The sequence below is a fragment of the Moschus berezovskii genome, chromosome 20, assembly GCF_049115385.1.
Source record: "Moschus berezovskii isolate FMDL1 chromosome 20, NW_MosBer_1.0, whole genome shotgun sequence".
NCBI classification, from domain to species: Eukaryota; Metazoa; Chordata; class Mammalia; order Artiodactyla; family Moschidae; genus Moschus; species Moschus berezovskii.
In genome coordinates, this window is record NC_142479.1 from 62,985,826 (window position 1) to 63,010,246 (window position 24,421).

General features: G+C 58.5%; 1 protein-coding gene across 6 annotated transcripts in view; it reads right to left on the reverse strand.

The window, feature by feature from the left end:
* The window catches only part of BAIAP2 (BAR/IMD domain containing adaptor protein 2), a 65,359-nt gene extending 44,011 nt beyond the window's left edge, over window positions 1–21,348 (reverse strand). For all 6 annotated transcript variants that reach the window (XR_016035563.1, XM_055408378.2, XM_055408383.2 and 3 more), the window contains exons 1-3: window positions 21,195–21,348; window positions 6,704–6,779; window positions 5,097–5,183 (exon numbers count right to left, since the gene is read on the reverse strand). Coding sequence is in view for 5 of the 6 variants with exons in the window: in XM_055408378.2 (XP_055264353.1) it covers window positions 5,097–5,183; window positions 6,704–6,779; window positions 21,195–21,248 (217 nt within the window). In the remaining variant the exon portion in view is untranslated. The remainder of the gene's footprint in view (window positions 1–5,096; window positions 5,184–6,703; window positions 6,780–21,194) is intronic.
* Window positions 21,349–24,421: the final 3,073 nt, after the last annotated feature.

The window sequence follows — 24,421 nt, forward strand, 5'->3', positions numbered from 1 at the left end:
AAATGTCCATCAACAGAAGAACGTATAAACAATAGGGCATGTCCACACAGCGGAAACTACTCGTCGTGAAGGCAGGGTAGTCTGGAGGTATGTGTAACACTGGGATGACTTTCAAACAATCATAAGATAAAAGAGGCCAAACTGAGACAGCACAGCACACACTACGTGGGTCAATTTACACAAACTCCAGCAAATGCACGCTAAGTCTCTGGGCAGAACTCACAACAGTGGTTGTCTGGAATGGGGTGGGCATGGAGGGGGAGAGGCAGGAGGTTTTCTCCGGGGCTGACTGCTACCTTTGCAGGTGTGCGCTACCTAGGCAGGTGTGCACTCATGTCTGTCTCATCATGCTTCCATTTTAGACCTGCTGTCCACTGTGTTGTGGGCAGACTGTTCTGAGCTGAGGATTCCCGCCAGCACCGTCAGTTCAGTTCAGTCGCTCAGTTGTGTCCGACTCTCTGCGACCCCATGAATCACAGCATGCCAGGCCTCCCTGTCCATCACCAACTCCTGGAGTTCACTCAAACTCATGTCCACAGAGTCGGTGATGCCATCCAGCCATCTCATTCTCTGTCGTCCCCTTCTCCTCCCGCCCCCAACCTTTCCCAGCATCAGAGTCTTTTCCAGTGAGTCAACTCGTCGCATGAGGTGGCCAAAGTAGTGCAGTTTCAGCTTCAGCATCAGTCCTTCCAATGAACACCCAGAACTGAGCTCCTTTAGAATGGACTGGTTGGATCTCCTTGCAGTCCAAGGGACTCTCAAGAGTCTTCTCCAGCACCACAGTTCAAAAGCATCAATTCTTCAGCGATCAGCTTTCTTCACAGTCCAACTCTCACATCCATACATGACCACGGGAAAAACCATAGCCTTGACTAGACAGACCTTTGTTGGCAAAGTAATGTCTCTGCTTTTTAACATACTATCTAGGTTGGTCATAACTTTCCTTCCAAGGAGTAAGCGTCTTTTAATTTCATGGCTGCAATCAGCATCTGCAGTGATTTTGGAGCCCAAAAAAATAGTCTGACACTGTTTCCACTGTTTTTCCATCTATTTCCCATGAAGTGATGGGACCAGATGCCATGATCTTTGTTTTCTGAATTTTGAGCTTCAAGCCAATCTTTTCACTCTCCTCTTTCACTTTCATCAAGAGGCTTTTTAGTTCCTCTTCACTTTCTGCCATAAGGGTGGTGTCATCTGCATATCTGAGGTTATTGATATTTCGCCCAGCAATCTTGATTCCAGCTTGTGCTTCTTCCAGCCCAGTGTTCCTCATGATGTACTCTGCATATAAGTTAAATTAGCAAGGTGACAATACACAGCCTTGACGTACTCCTTTTCCTATTTGGAACCAGTCTGTTGTTCCATGTACAGTTCTGACTGTTGCTTCCTGACCTGCATACAGGTTTCTCAGCACCGTACAAGGGGCTATATTGGGCACTGATTAAAGCAAAAGCTGTCATCGTTCTCTTGGGTGGGGAGAGAGGAGCAATATAAAAACACTAAATCCAGATCCTCTAGAAAAAGATTCATTAAATAATGTCCAAAATTAAACAGAAGAAACAGCACAAACTTGCCTGTTTACATGTATGGAAGCAAACACAGGCAGACAACATGCAGGGCTGAGAAGTGGGCCTCAGGCATGTCGGGGGCAGGGGGACTTATTTTTAAACCCAACTGTATGCTGCTTTAACAAAAATTCAACCCCAACCGTGTGACTCAGCAGTTCCCCTTCCAGGGATATATGAAGTGTCCACACAGACATCTGTGCCAACTGCTGACACCAACAGCACTGAAACTGGTCAAAATGTGGAACTGCCCTGATGTTCACCAGCTGGGGAATGGAATAATATTCCCTGTGTGGACAAGGGAATATTATTCAGCCATAAAAAGAACAGAGCTGACACAAATGCTGGATGCACTTCAAAGACACCTTCAACTGAAAGAAGCTGGAAACAAATGGGTCACCATGGTCAGTGCTCGCTTTCTTCTGTATGAAATGTCCAGGTAAAGCCATGGACACAGACAGCAGGTCAGCAGTTTCCAGGGGCTGGGGGCGGGGGGAGTGACTGCAAATAAAGATGGCTTGTATTTCTGGGATGAAGAAAAGTTTGGGAATGAGACAGCTGCGATGTGTGCACAACTCCCTGAATATACTAGAAAGCACGGAGTTGTACGCTTTCAACGGCAACCGGATGGCATGTGAGTTATGTCCTGATAAAGCCGTTACCTAAAGAGAAAACCGAGCAATGATGTGAGAAGAAAGGCACGCTGGTCTCTGCCTCCCCCACTTCCTGAAACGGAGCTCCTGATCCCGTTATCTCCTGGTGATAGCAACGTCCTTTGTTCCAAAGAGGCAACTCTGCCTGGGCTCCTGGATGGGGGCTGGTCACCAGAAAGACCCAGCCAGCATCAGAAGGAGAAGCCCCACCCCAGCCTCTGGGACAGGGGCTGGAGGCTGAGCTAACAACTGCTCATGCCTGGAAACTCCTTAAACACGGAGTTCAGAGAGCTTCCAGGGTGGTGGACGCACCCACGTACTGGGAGGGTAGGGCACCCCAACTCCACAGGGACAGAAGCTCCTGCACTCGGCACCCTCCCAGACCTCGCCCTGGGCATCTGCTCCTCTGGCCGCTTACCTGGGTCCTTCATGACATCCTTAGAACAGTAAGCCTGCCCCTAAGTTCTGTGAGCTGTTCCAGCATAGATCCAGACCCAAGGAGGGAGTGGTGGGAAGTCCATTTGTAGCCAAATCGGACAGAAGTGTGGGGAACTGGGGACCCTCCACTTGTGCAAGCCTCTGGAGTTGGGGGGGCAGTCTTCTGGGACAAGGATCTGCACTGACACTGGGGAGATGGTGTCAGAAGTGAGCTGAGCTGGGGGACCCCCGGCTGGGGTCCTCAGACACTGGAGGGCTCGCTGGTGCTGGAAAACCCACATCTGGTGTCAGAACTGTCGTGAGTGGAGGAAACAGGGTCTCCCTTTGGCTGGCGCCTCCCTAGACACACACAGTGGGAACTCCCATTTGGTGACGGACCCCACGCACCACAAGCCCCTGGAGAGATTTCAAAATCCCACAAGTAAACCAGAAGTTTCCAGATTCAGGCCGGAGCCCAGACAGCAAAGAGAGTGGTGGGGGGAGGGACCCCTCCCCTCAGCGCCCAGGGTGGCCCTGCCCCTCCAAGAGCTGACTTCACGGCGGGAGCCTGCCATCCGCTCACTGGGCCTGCTGAAACAACCCCCGAGGACTCCGATGATGGGAAATTCGGGAACCTCATACGGATTAGCACATGTTCACCCTCACTATGGGGTCACGTGGGACTTGATCTCCCCATGGCAGACCCTCTCCTTCTGCACATGTATGCGACCACAAGGAGAAGACATGCATCTCCCCCCCACCGCCACAATCAACCATGATAAGAAAGTGTCCCTCTCACAGACAGGAGTCGTGTACAAACACACAGGCTCACACACAACACCTGAACTTCCTCTGAGGAGCCACAGCTGGGAGGCCCAGGAGCACCAGGCGGGGCCCACAAGTGGCCTCTGAGCTCACAGCCCGATGGTTTACAGCCATGACTGGTCACCAAAGAGTTCAGGCCTCCATCCACCCAGACATCCAACATGTCACCAGCCAGGCCCAGCCTGCAGGCCTGACCACCAGTGGTGCCCTGGCCTCACATCCAGGGCAGGTTGGCTCAGTATCCTCAAGAGGCCACGAGAGTCCCTCTAGAGCTACAGAGGTCTTCCCTGGTGGCTTAGTCCAGTAAAGAATATGCCTGCAATGCAGGAGACCCTGGTTTGATCCCTGGGTTGGGAAGATCCTCTGGAGAATAAAATGGCAACCCACTTCATATTCTTGCCTGGAGAATCGCAGGGACAGAAGAGCCTGGCAGGCTCTGTAGTTCGTGGGGTCTCAAGAGTCGAACACGACTTATCAACTAAACTACCCGTACCTAGAGCTACAGAGCTGGGGACTAGCCAGCCCGTTAAGACACTGAGGAAAGGCCCTCAGCCAGGTGAGCAGAGCCCAGTCCCCGAGAGGAGCCCAGCCCTGGTCACCCATTCTGCCTGCCCTCGTCGCCATGGTCGCCAGCCCCTGCTTCCAGCCCAGGAAGGTCTGTAGTTGCTTTGGTTTTTACACTGGCCTCAGGGAAACCCAGACGCTGCTGCTGCTCTGCCAGGGTGGCAGTCAACAAACACAGCACACCTGGCAAGCCTGCCAGGGACAGTGCTGACTCAGGGCTGGGACCGTGGGGCCAGCCGGGCCACCAAGTCCTCAGATGAGGGAGTGGCAGAGGGTACCGCAAAGCCCTGTGGTGGACTGGCCCGGCTTTCAAGGCAGGATGGTGTGAAAAGTTTGAAGGTGGGCTGCTGGCGCGAGTGGGCGGGTTCTGCTGAAGACCCTGTGGTGGACAAGACACAGGCACCTCCGGGATCCAGAAGGAATAGACACACAGAGAAACCAAACGCCCTCCCACCTGCCAAGAACCTGGGGTTGCTCCGAGGAGCCCACGGCTCTTTCCATTCCACACCGTGTGCCTCGATTAGAAAAGAAACGTGAGCTCCTGTTGGAAATATGTCAAACCAGAAAAAGTGGAAAGAAAAGAATCCCACCCAGAAACTCCACCTGTTAAGCTTCTGGGGTCTCCGTCGTGAGATAAGCATGCTCCCAGGGTATTTTCACAGAATCTGGTCATACCATGCCACGGTTTGTATCTTTTCTTGATCATTTTTATAACAGAAACGTTTCCCCACACCTTCAAAGGCCATCATCTGAGTCCCTTTTCACACGGCTCCCCTATGCCAGCCAATTCAAGTTCTGCCACAAACACCTATAACCGTGGATCTGCCTGTCTCCTCGTCCCCAAACCGCGCTTCTAAGGGGACCTAGAGCCGCCCAGTGTACCCTCTGCACCCCACAGCCCTCACTAGCTCTGAGGGCAACAGTCTATCAGTGTAGGAAGCCTTCTCTTACGGGACAGGGAAGACACAATCCCAAACGAAAGAAGGGCCAGACACAGGGCGGGGTCCCCGATCTGCCTGGGGACCTCCGACTGCAGGACCTCTGGGGTCTCTGCCACGTTTCAGGGTCTTACCGAGTTCTTTGGAGCCCTGGCTCTCGCTGGCCAGCTCGCCCATCTTCACCAGGGCATCAAAATAGCCTTTGGCAGCATATGTCACACCTGAGAGAGGAGAGGAAGGGGTGGTTACTTCCCTCACGAGGAAATTACCACCTGCAGCACCTACTCAGCCATCCTGCCCGCCTGCCACGCAGCCGCCTCCCCTGTGCCCAGCAGGCTCCAGCCGGGGCAGGACCTCCGCCCGTCTCTTGTTGATGTTCTCCTGTCCCAAAGCTGAGAGCACCTTCTCTAAGGACATAGTGTACCATTCAGGTCCAGAGCTAATCCAGTCCAATTACGGGGTGCCACCCTGACCATGAGGCCTGGTGTCCCTGACGAGATGAGCACCAACCTCCGGCTGGAGACCTGCAAAGTTGGTTCGACAGGAAGACCCCCCACCCAGCCAGCCTGGGTTGAGGACTCTGACAATGTCCTCCATCTCAGAGTTGGGCCGTGCAAGTGGGAGTGAGTCACACACTCAAGTCAGGCTACAGGCAGCACGGCTGGGGGTGGGGGGTGTGGCCTCACACACCACTTCCCACGGCGACTTCTGCTCAAACCAGAGGCGGACCTGATTTTCCGGGGGATTTGGACGGCAAGCTCCAGGCCAGCTGACTTCCTGGGACCAAGCCCAGGGGCCGCTGCCTGGGGGAGAGCTTCCTTCAGGAACTCAGAGACCCTTCAAAACCTTCGGTGTACCCACAAACCCCTTCATCAGAGGAGCACCCCCACACCGCCCTTCAGGCTGCAAGGAGGACAAGGGCACCTCCAGAGTGGGGCCACGGGGAGCATCCACTACAATTACAACTTCTAATCCGCTTTGTCCAGAACCCAGTGAGGGGCTTATAACTGGGCACTCAATCAAATTTTATTTAGGTAGTTTTCAATTAAGTGCACGCAGTCTGCTCTGCAGCCCGGGAGCTCGTGTGGGCTCTGTGCCCCAGGAGCTGGAGTGCCCGCTGCTGAGCAGGGTGGGCTCCTTGGAAGAGACAACAGAAAAGCCTAGAGGGTCCCAGTCTAGCCTTGGGGAGGCCGAGGGCCGTTGAGGGGCTCCATCCTTTGGGAAGGTCCAGGAAAACAGGGAAGGGAGGACACCGTCAGACCTCCTCCCATCCCAGTCCACGCAGAACTCACGGGGGGGGTCCCCCAGTGAGGATGGAAAGGCTTGGAAGGAGGCGTGTGCCTCACATCCAAGCAGCCAGGGCATGTGAGCAGCAGCCCCCAGGCGGGCCGTGATGGGTTCCCCCAAGGTCGTCAACCTGCACGGCTGAGAGTGAAGTGACGTCACTCTGAGAGAAAGCCCACGGGGGTGAGACATGTCCTTGGTTGTTCCTTTCAGAAAATGAACCGCCATCAGCCTGAAACGTGCTGGCTGACCCGCCCATTTCCAGAGTTGGCCCCGTGTCCACGGTGTGTACAGAACATCACGGGCCTCTGCGGTGTGGCACCTACAGCCTACACCCTCGCTCAGCCATGTCGGGCTTCTAGAAACGTCTTCGTCCCTCCCTCATCAGGGCCCGTGAAGCAGTCCACCTGCTTGGGCATCCTCACTCCCACCCTCAGGCCAGGGACCCCAGCCTCACCTGCCAGCGCCTTCTCGTAGTTCTTGCCCATGGCAATGAAGTTCCGCAGGCTGGGGTTGAACTGCTCCATGATGGTCTGGAACAGAGCAGAGAACAGCATTAGGGGCAAGGCACCTGGCTGCTTGGAGGCCTGAATGGTGAGGAAAAGATCGCAGGCATCACATATGGGTCAAGCCCACGAAGCCACAGCCGGGGTTTGGGTTCAAAATGTAGCTCAGTCCCTGCTGAATGTCCCTCTGGCAAGTGATGTTCCAGAGCCTCAGGACCAACACCTGTACAATAGGGGAAAGGCCAGAACCTGCTCCATCAGGGCCTGGCAGATCAAACAAGTGAGCATGCGCAGGACGCGTGGGGCCGCGCCTGGCATATAGCTGGCGCTCAGACACGCTGCGCCAAGGAGCCATTACCCTGTCTGGCAGGGCTTAGTCAGTGAGGAAGGCCCCCCAGCAGGCCACACACAAAAGGCTCATCGCCACCTGGAGCCCCCTCCCACCACGATCTTCACTCAACACATCAATTACCAAACATCAGCTCTGATTAGAGCAACGCGCAGCCTGATTGCAAACACCGCACGATGAATAAGCCAGCAGCTCTGGATCCGCGCACCCGATGGACTCAAGTCTTGGTGCCAATAGCACCAGTTCTTAGATTGAAGAAATCAGATTTTCACTGCGAAGGCCAAATAAATGTTTTAATTACGAGGCATAAAAACAGGCGCACACAAACAACAGCCAAATGTGAGCTCCACTGGGTAATGTGCCCTGACAGTCGGGTGCCAGTCCCAGCCAGTGAGAACACTGCAAGGGACTTCTAAGGAAAACCCCATCTCAGCCACATCCCACATCTCCGGATCAGTTATCGTGATGTGCGTCTGATCTTTCCTGAGGGTAAGAGACAAATGCCGCCAGGGAGGGGAAGTTGCTTGGCCCTGTGGGCAGACCATGGAGGTCCAGGTGCTTCTGCATGAACATGGGCAGTGCCAGCCCCTGCCCACCTGGCACACGGGCAGTCCCAGCCCAGCTCTCCTCCGTGCTCCTGGCCCTCAGTCAGCAGGACCAACACAGATTCCAAGAAGGGCTGTGGGATCACACCCAACATGTGCCCCAGTTCACAGGGCAGGTGCACCTCCCTTTAATGCCCTGTGCTGCACCAGGGCTGAGGCACACAGGGGTTGCAGCAGTGACCCCACAGGACAAAGTCCTGGGAGGGGAGACAGGCCCACGTCACACACTGGGCAGGATCCCACGCCCAGAGAACAAGAGAGGACTTGGCTCAGCCCGGAGGGGACACTGGGGAGAGAAGCATGTTGTCGAGAGAGGAGGGCTTCAGGCAGGAGCATGCAAAGGCCCTGAGGCCAGGGCCTGCTGGTGTGAGGTACAGGATGGCAGGAGCCGGGGAAAGGGTGGTGGGAGGGAAGAACAAGCAGAAGTGGTGCAGTAACGGCCAACCCCCCCGCCTCACAGCCCGTGGTGGGGATGCCTCTTTCCCTGAGCAGGATGAGAAACCAAGGGTCCATCCGATACATTTACAAAGCAAATGTACCCCCTGGCTGCTCCAAGGAGACCAGATCATAGCCAAGACTACTCAGACGCAGGCGACCCCTCAGAGCTGCCCAGAAACTTAAGAGGTGAAGGGTCAGTGGAAAGGTGGCCCCATCACAACGAGGGACAGAGCTCAGTGGTCTGGAGACCACTCTGGTGGAGAACCTGAGTCTAGATTGATCCAACCCAAGGAGGGCCTGGGAGTCAGGGCAGGGTATCAGGTAACAGGCAGTGGACGAGGGACTGGTGTCCAGGAAGGCTGCGGAGGGGCCCCAGGTGAGACTGTCTGCCGAGGGTGCGCGCACAGGCTGGCTGAGCCCTCCGCCTCGCTGCTCAACGCCACCCAAACCTGCATTGGGGCAGAGAAATGCTGGTGGGTGCATGTGTGTGCTTGTTCAAAGGAAACAGGCCCGAAGCAGAGTATAGACCTAGTAAGGGTAGCTTCTGACCCTGATTCTGTGTTCCAGACGTGCATACAAGTGTGTGTGTGTGTGTGTGCGCGCGTGTGCACAGTTTCAGTGTAAGATGTGTGTCTCACTGCAGTGATAGGCACGGGGCTGAGACAGGGCCCTGGGGTGGGGGCCTGTGAGAGCCAACCCGGGGCGCAGAGCCCTAGGACCACCCCCAGGGCAGAAAAGCAGCCTCCGCAGCTCCCACCTGGAGCCCCAAACCTCCTGAGTGACAGCAGAAAACAGCCTGCGGCCGCCCAGGCCAACAGAGGGGGTCACCGCGGCAGCCCGCCCACACCCGCCCTGTGACCCACGGGGACAGCTGCCAGGTTTCGCTTCCTCAGTGTAGCGGCTGAGCTCACGCACGAAGAATGTGGGTGCGAGGGGGCAGGGCAGGACGGGCGCTGGGGTGCCGGCCAGGCCACCTGGGCAGGGTACTGCCCGTCACACAGGTGCCGCTGACTCGCCTGCCTGCGGCAGAGGCAGAGACGTAAACGCTGTGGGGCTGGGGAAGCAGGAGGCCCTCCCGCCCTGGCTGGAGAGCTGTCCTTCCTTCCAGCTCCTCACAGACACCGCCCTGCTGGGAGAGCGGGCTCCCAGCTGCCACCAGGTCACTGAGTCTTCAGAACTGCGACCACCAGACACAGGCCAGGCCCAAGACCACCTTGTCCGGAGGAACCCTGGAGGCCCGAGAAGGGCCTGGCCCCTCTGGTGGGGCTCCTCCCCTTGGGGACCTCCCTTTGGGAGGGGGCCCTCTCAGAGCCCGAGCCCAAGGCTGTCCCAGGGCTCAGGCAGACACTCTTGGACCCAGGAGGCCATGCTGTCCCCAGGCCTGTGACAGGCCCAAACCCCTCAGAGACCTGGAGTGGGGCCCTGGCACCCCCACTGCAAGTGAGCGCTCTCCTAACTAGGGGCCTGTGCAGCCCCTCCACAAATCCCAGGGCCCCAGAGGGGCAAGTCAGAGGCCAACAGAAGCCCGGTGAGCAGGCCAGGGAGGCCCAGGGGCTCCGCTATCTGTTACTTTTTCGGAAGTGAGGGAACTAGGGCGTCGTTCTGTGGGACTTGACTGGAAGGTTGGAGGGAGTTGAGATTCAAACCCACAGCACGTGCCGGGGCTGGAGAAGGGAGCTCGCTTCTTCGCTGATGCCAAAGGGCGTGTGTAACCAAGTCCAGGCCAGGAGGGCGGCCTCCTCACACACACCTCTCTGTACCACGAGGCCAACCTCACGCCTGTTGTGGAACTCAGGGGCGCTCAGGGGAGGCCCTGCACCGAGACCAGGACGGAGACCCAACAACATGAGCAATCACCAGCGCCTTCTGCAAATTCACGCCTGTGCTGTGCGAGTGAAACCAAACCCCTTCAAGTGTGGCGCTGTGGCACACGGCGACCAGGCCTGCCCCCCTCGCAGGGGTCCCAGGCTGAGCACCACGCTCAGAACCAGCATCTTCTTTCACTTACCTCCCTGGCTGCCTCAGGATCTATGAGTGGCCAGTGGTGAGCGGGGCTGCCACGAGGGCTCTCTGCCATCCCCACTGCACACACGCTCCAGGAGGGTCAGGAAGAGGGGTCCCTGCCAGAGACACTTGCGAGCTTGGCGCAGTTCCTGGTGGCCCTCTTGCCAAGATGTCACACAGTCCATGTCCCTGCCACCCTGCGGTCCCAGGAATCCAGGCCTTAAGGCAAATCTCCAAGGCAGGGTTAGCCCCACCCCCACCTGGGGCCCCCAGCCCTGCATTTCTACGGGTATCAATGGGAGGGGCCAGGCCCGGCTGCATGGGCAGTGTTGGCAGGTCCCCAGCGGCCTTCCTGCCCGGCTAGCTCCTGGGCATCCCAGCGCCTGCGCAGTGACGCCCGTTTTGGCTGACTTGGGTCACAGGCCTGCCCGGCCAGCAAGGACAAAGGGCAGCAGGACGGCCCCGTCGCCACCTTGGGGTCACGAGGAGTGAGGGAGCGCTGCCAAGGGACGGTGCTCCGGCCGTGCCCGTGCCCAGGGTCCCCCGCTCGCCATCTTGGGGATCCTGCTTACCCCTCAGCTCTGGCTCCTGGGGACAAACCCCTCCAGAACTTTCCTGGCAGGACCGCCACAAACAAAGAGCAAAGCTTCTCTGCCGACACAGGAAGTGCTGTGCCTCCTGTTCCCCCCAGCTCTCGTGCAGCCGAGGAAGATGGGCCCGGGGGTCCGCCTGTGCCCCGTGCACGTGTGCATGTGTGTGCACGCGTGGGTGTCTGCTTGTGTGCCACGGCCAAGCCAGGCTGCACCCTCCCACACACTCAACCTTTGGAAGGACAAACTCAGGAGACGAGACCACACTGGACTCCACCTGTGGCCTGGGGAGGGGTGGCCTTACACCCTCATCACCCTGAGTCCTCAATGGACTGGTGATGGGCGCTGCTGCCCATTTTACGGATGGATAGAAGAGGTTCGGGGAGGCTAAGAGCCAATCCCGGCCTCAAGGCAGGTTGTCCACACAACCCAGCTGTCCCACTCTCCATACGGGCCTTAGTGTTCTCCGGACGGGTCGCCAAGGCAGGCAGGATAGAACCAGGTGCCACCTGGCAACTCGGCCTGTGCTGGGCTCCCTTAGGAGCCACGTTCTAGCAACGTAAGGGCAAAGGCTGATGCCAGGACACTTGGTGCCTGCCTCATCCACTCTCCCCAAGGGGCCTCGGTGCCTGACTACTCCTGACCACTGGACCCTCACAGCCTACCTCTGTCACAGGCAGAACAGGCGCTAGCTTTGGGGCCAACAACCCACACCCAGTGGGGCGCCACCATCCACGCTCTGCTGGGGGAGGCTGGCGGCATTCCTCCAAAGGAGGCTGTCCACGCCTGAGACCGCTACCCCCCGCAAGGAGCACTGACTGCGTGAGGCTCTGGGCAGAGGGCCCGGCTCACACTGAAGGAGGGGTGGGGTGAGAGGGGCACGAAGGATCACCCTCCTGAGACAGAGAGTCTGGCATCTCGGGGCAGCGCTGCGTGACTCCCACCTCTGCTCCCCTACGATAACTGGGACCTCTGTCCTGGGGACCTTCCTCAAAGGAAGGAAGCCAACTGGGGAAGTTCCGAGAGTGCTGGGAGGGTTTCCTGGAGGAGCCGGGTCTTGAGCTGGAGCTCTCTTGGCTCCAGCCAGAGAGAAGACGATGGGTTTGCACTTGAGAAACTGACCGGATGCGACTGCTTCCACTTCCACATCAAACGGCCTGAGGGGTGAGGACGCGAGAGTCACAGCTGGCGGAGGCTGCAGAAAAGGCCGCAAAGGAACAAGCACACACCAAACAGCGCTCCACAGCGGCCCGTTTCACTGAAACGGCACCAGGCTGCCCTCCCCCAAGCCCAAGAGACGCCCCACAGCCGAGAGCCCCCACCTGACATGCGCATTCTCAGCCCAACAACCTCCAGTGGGGACACGGGCCAGGGTCCCACCAGGGCAGCCAAGCTTGCCACAGCCTCCCCAGGAGGGCACACGCGAGAGGACCCGGCCTCAGAACCAAGGCACCTGGACTGCCCAGCAGCAAAATGGAGGTTCTCAGCCTCTGTCAGCTTCTGGGGAAGTCACCAGCATTGGAATAAAGTGACAACTTGTCTTGGGCACGGAGCCCAGAGTGACACCAGGGAACACAGTGGCCTCCCATGAGGAGGGACCAAGGGGCAGGTATTCCTTCCCCTTGTGCCTCGGGCCAGGAGACATCAGGAGAAAGACAAACTCGGGCCAATTCTCCTCGTCCAAGTCTGAGGGTGGGGGAACGGCATGGGCCACGCAAGGTGAGGAAGGAGCCGCCAAGCTCCCAGGGCCCCCCAAGTCCCCTGCTTCCTGCAGGGACCAAGCGCCATCACTGACTCCTGGGGCTGAGGACGCCCAACTCTCACCCCAGCTCTCTCGGGACCTGGATCCTCAGATGCCTCCAGCCTGACCCCTCCTGGAACAGGTCCCAGGGGCAGGAAGCCCCAAGTAGACTCAGGCTAGGAAGGGGGTCCAGTGAGCGCTGGCTGGCGACTATCCCACTGGGATAGCCGCCCCCTCAGGAACTGGACAAATCCATTAGACCAGGAGTCGTAGAGCAGGGTCCAAACACAGGCCCCTCCAGCCCAGCCACTTCCTTCCTGTCCAGAGGCACTTCTGGCCAGTCCTGACTTCGGTGGGGCAGGGCCTTGTAGGCCCCACACATCTTCCAGCGTTCAGGCCCAGCTATACCTGCCTCAACTGCTCGGCCTGGCCCAGGGCACATGCCTTCCACTCTTTCTGTCCCAGGTCAGTGCTAAGCTGGAGCCCAGGCTCCCCTAGTCACTTTCATGGCAAAGCCAGCGTGCTCCTGGGAAAGTCCTCATCACCCTGAGTGATGTCAAGAACTGAGAGCTGCCATCTGACTAACACGGAAAACTTTCAGGGGCTGGAAACACACAGGTCCCTGTGATTCAGACAGTAGCACCCAGGCCGACCCCTAGGTACCAGCCTGCTGCACCTTGGGGTGGGGGCCCCACAGCTGCCTGGTGTCAGGGACTGAATTCCTCCCCTAAAGATTCATGTGTTGGGCCTAACCCCACCATCTCATTGTAAAGACACCCTCCAAAGACAATCACCAGAGACAATGCAGGTAAAAACGAGGTCATGGGGATGGAACCCAATTGCACAGAACTGGGCCTTCTAAGAAAAAATCAAGACACAGACACACAGAGGGACGACCGTGTGAGGACACAGGCAGAAGTCCGCCTCCATGGGCCCAGGAGGAACCACCCTGCTCACACGTGGATCCCGGCCTCCAGGCTTCAGATGAGACACACCTGTCTGTTGTTCAAGCACACGTGGTGCTCTGTTTGACAGACCAAGCGATCCAATGGCTGGACCAACCCCCGCCTGCCCTGTGAAGACCCGGTCATCAGTTCTCTTATCGTTTGGTTACTGCTTGACTGGTTAGAACATTCCAGGACTGCTGACCTGTCCTTGTCCCCAGGAAGGCTCTGATCCGAGTTTCACAAGGCTGGGCTCCTTGCTGGACGAGGAACCTCAATGAGCAAGCAAGGACATAGCCCCAGACACTCTGGAGCTGTTCTCTTGCTTCCTGCCTCCCTCCACTGGGTGGAATGAGCCAGCCCAGAAGACTATCATGCTGGCGGGAACACAGGCCCCTCGGCACCTGGGAAATCAGACGGCAACAGAGGCCTTGCCTGGGCCTCCCTGCCCTCACCACGGACTACCTGCTCCTTCAAGAACTTTCCATCCTGAAAGCCTAATGCTCCCTGTAGCCAGGAAGGGTTCTCTGCTCCAGCTAATTGTGAAAGAGAAAACGGTGGCACAGAAGCTGAAAATCCTCACCTGAAGCCCACAGGACTCCCAAGTGGAAAAACAAAATGGGTTTGAAGCCACAGGGCAGGCCTGGCTCCAGCTCAGGCTCAGTCGAGCACCCGGGCTGGGCTGGGACACGCTGCTTCACGTCTCTGAGGCTCCTCCACCCACTGGGACGCCCAGGGCCCCTCGTGAAGCAGTGTAGAGATAAACAAGGCCACACACACACCACTCCCAGCATGATACCTGGACAGAGTGACCCACTGAAGGCTCTTCACATGATCATTCAGAATTACCAGCCAACTGCAAAACCCCAGGTGGCCACAGCACCTCCCCCAGCAGAGCCAGAATGAGAGGAGCGCGTGAGACTGTCTGGGACCCGGCAGCCAACCTCACAGTCTCCTGCCTGGTGGGATCTGTGCAAGAAGCCTGCAACCAGGCCTCCTGCCTGGACTGGACTGTGGCCCTTGGCTGCCTCCCGGCTGTGACCAGCAAGGTCCTGGATCCCCAAGGGCAGGGTTGGCCATGGCCTGAGCGCCATCAGTCCCCTGGAGTGCAAACGACATGACTTCCGTGGGAGGGGCAGGAAGGAAGAAATGGAGGTGTGGACAACAGATCGCTTCCGCCAGGCTGTCCTCTAGGTCAGAGGGGGCTCCACTAGCCCCAGGGTGGGCTCAGAGGAGCAGTGGGTGTACAGAGACCCCTGGTTCCCTCCACCTGGGCCACATCAGTGACACCTCGGCTTCCACTACACTTCCTTCTTTGAACAGCCCCGCTAGAAGGACCAAAGGCCACTCTGGCTCAGCAGGTCAGCTCTGCCCACCCCTGGCTCCTGGAAACACAAACGCCCTGCTGGATGGAAGTCTAGCTCTCAGGGGTGGGGGCACGCCCTCTCTCCTACCAAGCTCCCACGCTCATTCTGATGTCAAGATGTCGACTTCTTTCACAGCACAGACACCTGTGAAATCCTAGCAAGTTTCACAACCCGTTACGTGTGTGTCATCACCCGCACAGGCCCGCCTGATGGCTGTCCCTGGCTTGGCTGAGTGGGGACATTATGTCCACACATCACTTAGCAACTAAGAAGGAACGGAGATCCTGGCTAGTGGGGGAAACTTCTCCGATTAAGGAACAAAATGTCAGCAATGAAAGTGGCAAAACAAGGGTCTGAGAGTTTGGAAGGAACCCCACCTCAACCCTGCCACCCCACCAGGACCAACACCCGGACAGCCAGAGGTGGGGCCCGGGGGATGCTCTGACCCCAACGACTGTGAGCTGAACCAAAGCTCCTTAGAGTCAGACTCTGAATCCAAAGAGGTTTGAGGAAAATCTTGCCAATTTATTTCACGTGCGTTTGACATATTACTTTTAAAACATCTGTCCAAATAATTCTAAAGGAACTGTTTTCATAACTAGAAAACCAATTTCCCAAGCAAGAAAAAGGCACTCTGTTCCAACTGGTGGCCCCGACTCCTCCTTGTGGTCCAACCTCTCCCAGGGCCTCACAACTCAGGGTACTCGTCATAGAGGACACACGGCCCTCTCACACACACCCTGAGGGTTTGCAGGAGGCCCTTTGGCTGCTCACCTCACAGCCCAGGGCGGCAGGACAGGCTCTACCAGGCCCCAGTCAGGCCCTGGAGCCACAAGGGAAGCCTGGAGGGATCCACGACCATCCTGGTCACTGTGCATGCCCCACCAGCGAGGCTGAGCACAGCCAGAGCCAGGGGGAGAAAAGGCAGGAGCCCCCTGAATGTCCCACAGGCGTGGAAGACCAGACAAGACTTCCAAGGCAGAGAATGGCTCCTGCGATGAAACTTGGGAGGAGAGGCCAGAGGCAGCTGGAGGTGCCAACCCGAGACCCCGCTGCCCTGAGCAGACAGAAAGGGGTCCTGTTGACACCCACCGGACACTGAGTCGCAGGTGCAGATCCCCTGCCTGCCCCCAAGGTGTGCAAGGTCACCTCTGAGAGACAGGATGCCCTGGCTCTCAGCATGCCCTGGTTTCACACCACTAGCTGTCCCCTTGGGCCCCCAGGACACGGCAGCACCAGGTGCTTCTGGCCAACACCCTGGCCTACCTTCAGGCCCTGAGACGGCACACGAGCTTGCCACCGCCTCCAGAACCTCCAGGGGTCCTGGGCTACTGCCTGTGGAGCAAACAGCTGAGAGACCAGACCCACGATCGAGATGGTCACAGCGATGCACACACGGGGGCCCCAGAACCAGAAATGAGACTCAACCACTGCCAAGCACTGACACACACATGTCAGCCATACTTCCAGGTGGGGGGGGTGCCCACAGTCAGGAGCCACGTGGGTCCTAAGTCACCACACCTGGCTGCTCAATAGCATGTCAGGTGGGGACAGAAGGATTTTTCCCAATAAGAGAGGCCTGGGCACCAACCTCCGCCCAGGCCTGCCTGCTGCTGGAGCCCCTGAGTGCAGACCCTCAGGCGCCCCACCACTCTGTTTGGGGCCCCTTGTGTTATTTCACAGCTGTGCAGTGCCATCGGGACCAGGATGAATCAGAGCGGGGGCGGACAGGGGAGGCAGGTGCGGGCACGGTCCATGCCTGCCTGTAATTACCAAGGCCGCAGGCTGCAGACAGTAGCGGAGCGCTGACAGCCCCACTGGGCACCTGGCGCAGGGTGTCCAGTGGGCATAGGCCTGTACTGTAATGAGGACAGCCTCCCCACCCCGAAGCCTCAAGAGAAACCACCTGGGCACAGTGGCCACACAGGATGGGCCCTGGCGTGGTGCACGTAACGGCTGAGAAAAGAGAATGGCATGCAGGTAGCCAGCCGGTGGCCCAGGGCACCCCCACCAGACCGCTACTCAGGTGTGGCTGCCCTTGGAGAGCAACACCCGTCCCAGAAGCCATGCAATAACGAGGGGGGACCACCGAACGACAAGGGCAGCACCTTCTGCCAACCCTCCGTCCTATGCAGGGCTCCCCTGAGCAGGATCTACTTCTGCAAACAGGGTGGGGAGTGCCAGGTGGGCCTTGGGCTCCCTGCCAACCTGCCTTCCTGCTCAGGAGGGGACAGGGTCCTCTCCTCAGCAGCCAGCCCTCCCCCGAAAGGCCCCCGAACCTGGGCAGCCCAGCCAGCATCACCTGTGCCGGGGAGGGAAGCGGGGAGGCAAAAGGACCTGTAGGCCCTCAGTGAGCTTCAAGAATCTAAAATAAGGTGGTGACAACAAGCACACATGCGGCTTCCACGGCAGCCCCCACGACGCCCCGAGAGCCCTGGGCCAGCACCCGGAGCTTCAAGTGCACATGGTCTGTCCCATAAGCCAAGGAGCCTCCCCAACAAAAGACACATTCTCCAGGCGAGACCAGTGGGGATGGCAGTGCAGACAAAGTACTCCTGGCCTGCAAGGAACTCTGCAGCGCCACCACGCCCTGGGCCCCCTTTATGGCTATTAGCAAACACCAGCAAGGTCCAGCGGCAAGGGTCCTGTGCCGAGGGGCCCACAACCTCAGTACCGTGATCTGAGCACAAACAGCTGCTGAAGCCGGTGGCCCAGAATCAGTGCAACAGAGAAGCCATCCTTCGCTGCCCGGGCTACTCCATGGGAGACGGAGATGCACTGCTGCTGCCGCTGCATGGGTGGTGGGGAGTGGGCTGCACGCTCCATGGAGGACGGCTCAGAGTCTACTCGGACAGCAAGCCCCACGTCTTATTGGAAGATGCTACCCCAACAGGGCACCCTGAGGCATCTCTATAGCAAAGCGAAGTCCCACGTGCATGCACGCACGTGCACACATACTCACTTGGACACAGAAAACTTGTGAATACACAAACACGTACATGCATGGGCTTGAACCCACACCTGCCTGCATGGACAACATATGCACGCACGTTCCTGCATATATAAGCACACACAGAGCCTCAGGTCTGCTGCCAGCAGGCGTTTCTGTTGCTAAGGAAGCGCCTGTCTGAGCATCCACTTCACCATCCTCAACCACGAGCCCGTGGAGCCCTGTCCATGCTGGGTGCTAGGCTCCTGACGGTGGCCAAGAGTTCCGTGTGACTGCCGAGCAGTGGAAGGGGTTGTGGGGTAGGCGGCAGAGAACTTGGGGCCTCCTGTTTCCCCCTGCTCCTCTAAACACCTGGAGAAGGCTGACGGGCAAGGCCTGGCCAGCAGTGGGCTCTCACCTACACAGGTGGGCTCCCTTCTGCCAGCGCTGATGCCCACCGTCTTGCACGAGCAGTGGGAAACCTGACGGGACTCTGGTTGCAGGAACCTACTGGCCACAGCTATCTTCACAGGACAGATGCAATAAGCTTCCCCACAATGGCCGAAGAGTGAGGACCACCAGAGAGCCTCTGGTGACACAAGCCTAAGGCCCACAACACCCTGAACAGCCACTCCTGAGGCCTTCCTAGGGATTTTCTTCGCCAAAGCTTGCGCCCATCTTCCCACATCCTCAGGATAGGATGGAGGCCTGTGGGGCTCTTCCTCTACAAGGTGCCAGAGTCAGCGCCCTCCAAGGTCACCAGGTTGCCTGGAGCCAGGGCTTCTCGTGAGACATAGGACCATGAAAAAAACCACCAACCTGAGAGTCACTCCCTGGAGCTGAAGACTAAGATCAGTTGCTAAAGAAAGCCCTCTTGCTGCAGCACATGGAGACATTTGGAGACCTCTCCCAAGAGAGATGCAATTTGGGCTTAATTCTCAGAGGCAGATCCCCACCCTGCAATTCTGTCCCTCGTCCCAGGCAATCACCTAGGGCTGCCTGTAGTCCCATCACGAGGGGCCCAGCCCCGGCTCTACCCCAGGAAACACCCAGAGGGCTTCAGTCCCTGTCCCTCTGCCCAGGGTCCAAGGGTAAACTCTCAGTGAATGTCATTTCCTGCCCCTTTATCTTCCATGAAATTCCCCGAGGACACAGCTCCCATGGGAAGTGGGCCACGGGGAGAGAGATTAAATCCTGAGATTCGGATTCTTCCAGGGAGGAGGAGCAAAACTGGACATTTTATTCTCGCGTCTGTAATCAGCAAGGCCAAGGCCGGGTGTCCCCACTGTTCCCTTCTCTGCCAAGGCAAACACCACTCAGAACTGCAGCTGATATGACAGGGGCCAAAGCAAACAGCTGAGCTGTAGCTCGGGGTGACGCCGAGCAGGGCCACATCCCTGCCACTCTCCCACAAGTCACCAACCCAGGCACAGAGACAGCAGCGTCCCCAGACAGGGTGGAGGACCAGCCAGACAGGCCAGGGTCTCCACACAGCAGCTTTGGTTGTGTCCTGAGCGTGCCTCGAATTGGCTGGATTCTGCCCAGCCAGTGTGCCAAACTTACCCAACCTGTCCTGACTCTGCTGTGGAACCCGAGCTCCCCAGTGACAGGCCACAAATTGTAAGAGAGCCGCACCATAGCCGCAGAGTGGCAAGGGAGCACCACTCACAAGCCCACCTGTCCACCGGCCCCGCGGCCTCAACCGGACAGGAGAGTGTAAGACACCCAGCACTGCGGACGCCCACTTCCCGATGTGTCTAACCTCAAAGTCCCTGGTCTCAGCCACACCTTCCCGTGGGAGCTCAGTCATCAGCTGACCGCTGAGCACAGAACACAGACCAGCTTGCTGAACATGTGCCCCAAACCCCCAAACACTCAGATCCTAATAGTTTTCTGCCAACAGATTTCACTCCAGACCTGCAAACACATTTTTGCTTCCTCCAGAAGCTGCTCCGCTGGAACAGCATGCCTGACTGCTCCGTTCTAAGAGTTTTATTAAGACCGACCGTGGGGATCCCCAGAGCAAAGCCACGCCACGCACTCCCTCTTAATTGTGGCCATTAAAGCTCCTGTCTCACGGTTTCGGAGCAGAAGCAGGGAAAAGGGGAAAGAAGACCAAGACTGGCGCTTCTCTTCCACCCCCTGCAATGATGAGCAAGTCGCAATGAAACTAGTGACTAATAATTTAGTAAATCTCCCTCCCTGACAACCGTTTACAGAGCAACACGACCACAAAGCGTATGCCACTGAGTCTCCGTGACACAAACATAAAAACCCCAGAGGCTGTTCCTTTTACATGCTGCTTCCTCGTCAGTCTCCACTCCTGTTTACCAGCGGCTCCAACATGGCTTCAGAACTGACTTAGTCCACCCTGACCCGGCCTCCAGATTCTTCCAGGTGACCTAGCTGCAACTTTAAAAACCTTTATTAGCAGCTGGGATTGACTGCGGCCGCGCTGGACTCCAGCTGAAAGCTAAGGGCCCATCAGAGGCCTCCCTCCGCGCGCAGAGAGCTTGGCAGGCCGCTGGCTAAGGAGGCACAGCGTAGTTGTTTAACACAATTAGAAACTGTTGCTCTGCCAGCGGCTGCTATCCCACTCCGCCGCCATGAACCAGCCGCCGCCGCCTAAATACCAACTCCGAAACCCCTCGGCCCCCCGCATAACCCCCAGACACAGTTTTGAAACAGAGCCCGGCTTTGTACGAGGCCCGCGTGGACCGCCCAGGGCACGACTCTCCCGTGAGGAAATGCTGCCGGGAACAGCCCTGAGCCTCCGGAGCCTGGCTCTGTGCTGGTGGGGGTGGGGGTCCAAACCGAGAAAATGGAAGCGAAGAAGCGGAAACTCGGGAGCCCACCAACGTGCACGCCGGCCCAAAACCGGCCCCGGGCGGGGGCGGCGAGGGTCCGGCGGACTGCCGGGGCTCCGACACACGCCCGCGTTCCGCACCGGGGGCTGAGAGCCGACTCCTCACACATCAGAAGCAGAGGCGGGCGCGCCAGCCTCCCACACAATTAGTCTTCTCCCTCCGCGGTTACATAAGATGACGGATTATCTGTCTACCCATCGAACCTGCCCGCGCGCGACCTCCCACCCGGCCACATCCACCGAGAAAGAGTTGTGGAAAGGGAAAGCCTGTTGAGAAAAAAGTGCCCCAGGCTTGCGTAACCGTGCCCGGCGGGGCCACCACGGGGCGCAGGGCGACGGGCAGCCGCGGCCCCGGACCCCCGCACACCTCCGACTCCGCAGTCCGCGTCCGCACCCCTACTCAACTCGGGTCCGAAGGCTCCTGCCCCCGCGCACGCGGAAGAGGCACGGAAGGGCGTGCGGGGGCAGCAAGAGGCTGTCGGGGCAAGCGGACCCAAGCCAACCTCTGCCGGGCCGGCGCTGGGTCCCCGCGGCAACGCCAGTAAGACCCCCGAGGGCCCAGGGACCATCCCCGGGAGGGCGCGAGGGCGCGTGTGGCGCGTAGCTCACCTTGTAGACATTTTCCGTGAGCCGGTGCATCTCCTCCGAACGAGATAGTGACATGGTGCTGGTCCGGCTGCACCACTGACCAAAGCAGGGGCGCAAGTAGCGGCGACTGCGGAAGCGACGAGATAACCACACAAACACCGCACGGAGCGGGACCAGGAGCGCGGCGCCCCGCCGGCGTCCTCCTTTATAGTCGACCAGGCCCCGCCCCCCCCAGAGGCCCCGCCTCCCGCGCGCCCGCCCCCGCCGCACCCGGATTACCACCCCCGGCCTCCCGCCCCCGCCCAGCCGCTGCTGCTAGGCAACCGACAGGCCCCGCCCCCGCGCCGTCTTTCCCATTGGTGAATTCCGGAGACTGTGGAAGGGGGCGGGGACAAGGGCGGGGTTTGTGGGCCGGCAACAGGGAGCGATTGGCCCGTGGCGCCGTCGATCGCGGGGGAGGAGGCGGAGGCGCGGCGCGGGCTGGGGCCCTGGGAACAGCCTGGGGGGCCCGGGCGACAGCAGTACTGGGGGCGGGGAGGCGGGGGCGGGGAGGCGGAGGCTGGGTGGCGCAGGAAGAAGGGAGCAGAAACGGGTTGGGGCGGGACGCCGGCCGCGAACGCGCGTGGGGAGGCACTCCGCAAAGTGGCGAGTCAGGGTGGCCGGGTCCTGGGTGCCGCTCCCCCGAAAGCGGTCGGGATCAGGCATCCGCTCTGGGCAAGGGAGGTCCCTGAACGCTCGGACACTTCCTGGGGAAGGGGGCAGGGGCAACGGTAAGGACTTGGTGAAGGAGGATGAGAGACTGACGTGCTGTCCCAAGGGTCCAGCCTCTACCGGGCACTTTCGGAGGTAAGTCCGGTGGGTGGCTGCGACCCTTGGGCCGGCTCTTCCGGGGAGGGAGGACTCTGAAACGGGTCTCAGGGGAGGGGGTGGACCCTGGGGGAAGACCCTGGGGGACGTGCATCGTGAGGGGGGCGCCGTTGGGGCTGGGATTCTAAGGAGGGGAGAGCCCTGGTTTGCAGAGAAGGACTCTGCGGAGAGGGGTTTTGGCGGTGCGGATTCTGGAAGGAGTGGAGGAAGGATAGGGAGAGGATCCTGTGGTGAGGATTGAGGGGCGCTCAGAGAAAGAGGACCCTCGTGATGGTGGCAGAAGATCTTCCTTGAGGGGTAATTTCCTTGGGGAGAGGAGACTCGGGGAAGGGGAGGGGTAGGGAAGAGTGAGATGGGGGGGTGGGAGGTAGGGTGGAGGGTAGGGGGTGGGGAGGGGGAAAACCTGGGGGAGGGTGAACCTTCTTAGATGAAAGAGATGGGATCAGAGATGCCTGATTTTTGAAAGCAATTCCTGGGAGGTTCTGCTGAGGAAGTTGACCAAGTTGGCACAGAGGTTCCTGGTACAATTCCTTTGGAGATATACTTACATAAATTAGACTAACATAGAGAAATTATTTGCTTTACCTTGTAAAACACCAGATCTAAGCGTTTCACTTTAATTAAACCTGACACTCTTCACCAGCACCATCATCATCCCATCCCTGGACAGTCATCCCTTCAAGAGCAGGTGCCCAGGAGACAGAACCCCCAAGACATCAGGGGCTGAGGCAGGTTTTTTCCATGGGGTCATTAACCCGAATGAACTACACTCTGCTTCACATGGATTCAAAGAAAATGGAAGGGATATTCAGGAAGCATTTGCCTTCCCTCCTAACCTCAGAGCCTTCGTTCACAGAGATTCTTCTTGGTTTAATTTCAACACCAGCGACAATTTTTTCCTTTTTATTGCTTTCAGTGTTTTAAGGTAGATTTCAGTAGTGTAGTATGTAATTTCTGGGATTCTTTTGATTGCAAGTAACAGAAAGCCGGCTCAAACTGGCTCCAACAATGAGGGCGTTGTTGACTCACGTGTCAGAAGTCAGGCCTGTCTTCCTTCCTCGGCTCCCTTTCCTCCAGGCCAGCTAAAGGCAGCTTCTGTCCTTCCCACCCCAAGACTGACGTCCATTGACCTGTGTGAGGTCACAGGCCAATGAGGAGCCAGGTGGGTATAGAGCAGGAGCTGTTGCTCAGCCAAAGGGAGCAGAGTGACCAGGACGAGCAGAATGGTGGGTGGAGGCTGGCCAGTGAAAACAGGGTCTCATTTTGCTCTGGGAGGGGAATTAGCCTGGGGAGAATTCTCCAGCGCCGTCTGCTCCCATCAGTCATGAGACAGTAGAGGAAGGAGAGGGGCTTTCCAGAAAAGCTTCCATGGCCCTGAGCCCCACCCCACCCCACCCCTAGAAGATCCTAGTCTTGATCACCCTCCTTCTGCCCAATTGGACGCTCACATTTGGTAGCAGCTGAGGGAGGAGGGCTAATCACCTCACTTCAGGCCTGCACCCTCCAGCTGACATCTGGGCAGGAGGTGAACAGCTGGGAGGGAAGCCATCATTCAGAAGAGCATTCACTGAGCACCTGGGGCAAGTGAAAATAAACACATCCAGCCAAACGGCACTGAGAACGTGGGGCCGATGGCAGATGCAGGGCAGGACTGGAAAGGGGCTTACACCTGCGCCTAGAGAACTGCAGTGAGAAAGTCCGCCCCCTGCTGGGTGGCTTCCCTTCCCCCGCCCATCCTCCAGCCACCAGTCTCTTGGGGTGCCTGGCCCTGCATGCTGACCCCTTCAGCAGCGAGGAGGTCTGAGCCGCAGGCCAGGAGCCCACCAGTGATCCCTGAAGCCTTTCTTACTTAGGTGGGAGTTCTTTCAGATGGCAGCAGTGTCTGAGGGGGGCTGAGCAGTGCCCAGGGCTAGGGGTGGGCTGGGTGCTAAGGCGGTCCCAGTGCCACTCCTGGGGGTTAGAGGGGCCCACCTAGGGTCAGGGCCACCTCTCTTCAAGACCAGCAAGTCATTGCCACGACGGAAGGCTCTGCTTGTCCCACCGGTCCTGCAAGGACTAGCAGCAGGGCCAGCACCCCAAGCCCCCTGCCCTCACCCAGACCAGGGCGTTGTTCTCCCTGCACTATTTGTGGGGGTGGGCAATGGCTTTCTATAGATGAGCAGCTCATCACGAGTCACTGAGAAAGCAGATGGGCTGGAATCTGCCCACTGCTGGTTTCCCTGTCACTTCTGACTGCCCGTCCTCACCTCTATGGGCTGAGCGACCAAAGAAGTGTGTAGCCATGGCGACCCGTAGCACCCCACCTCTGAACCTGAGGTCCCCCGATCCCCGGCACCGGTGATGGGGCCTTGCGCACACAGGGTGCCGAGCCAGGGTCAGCG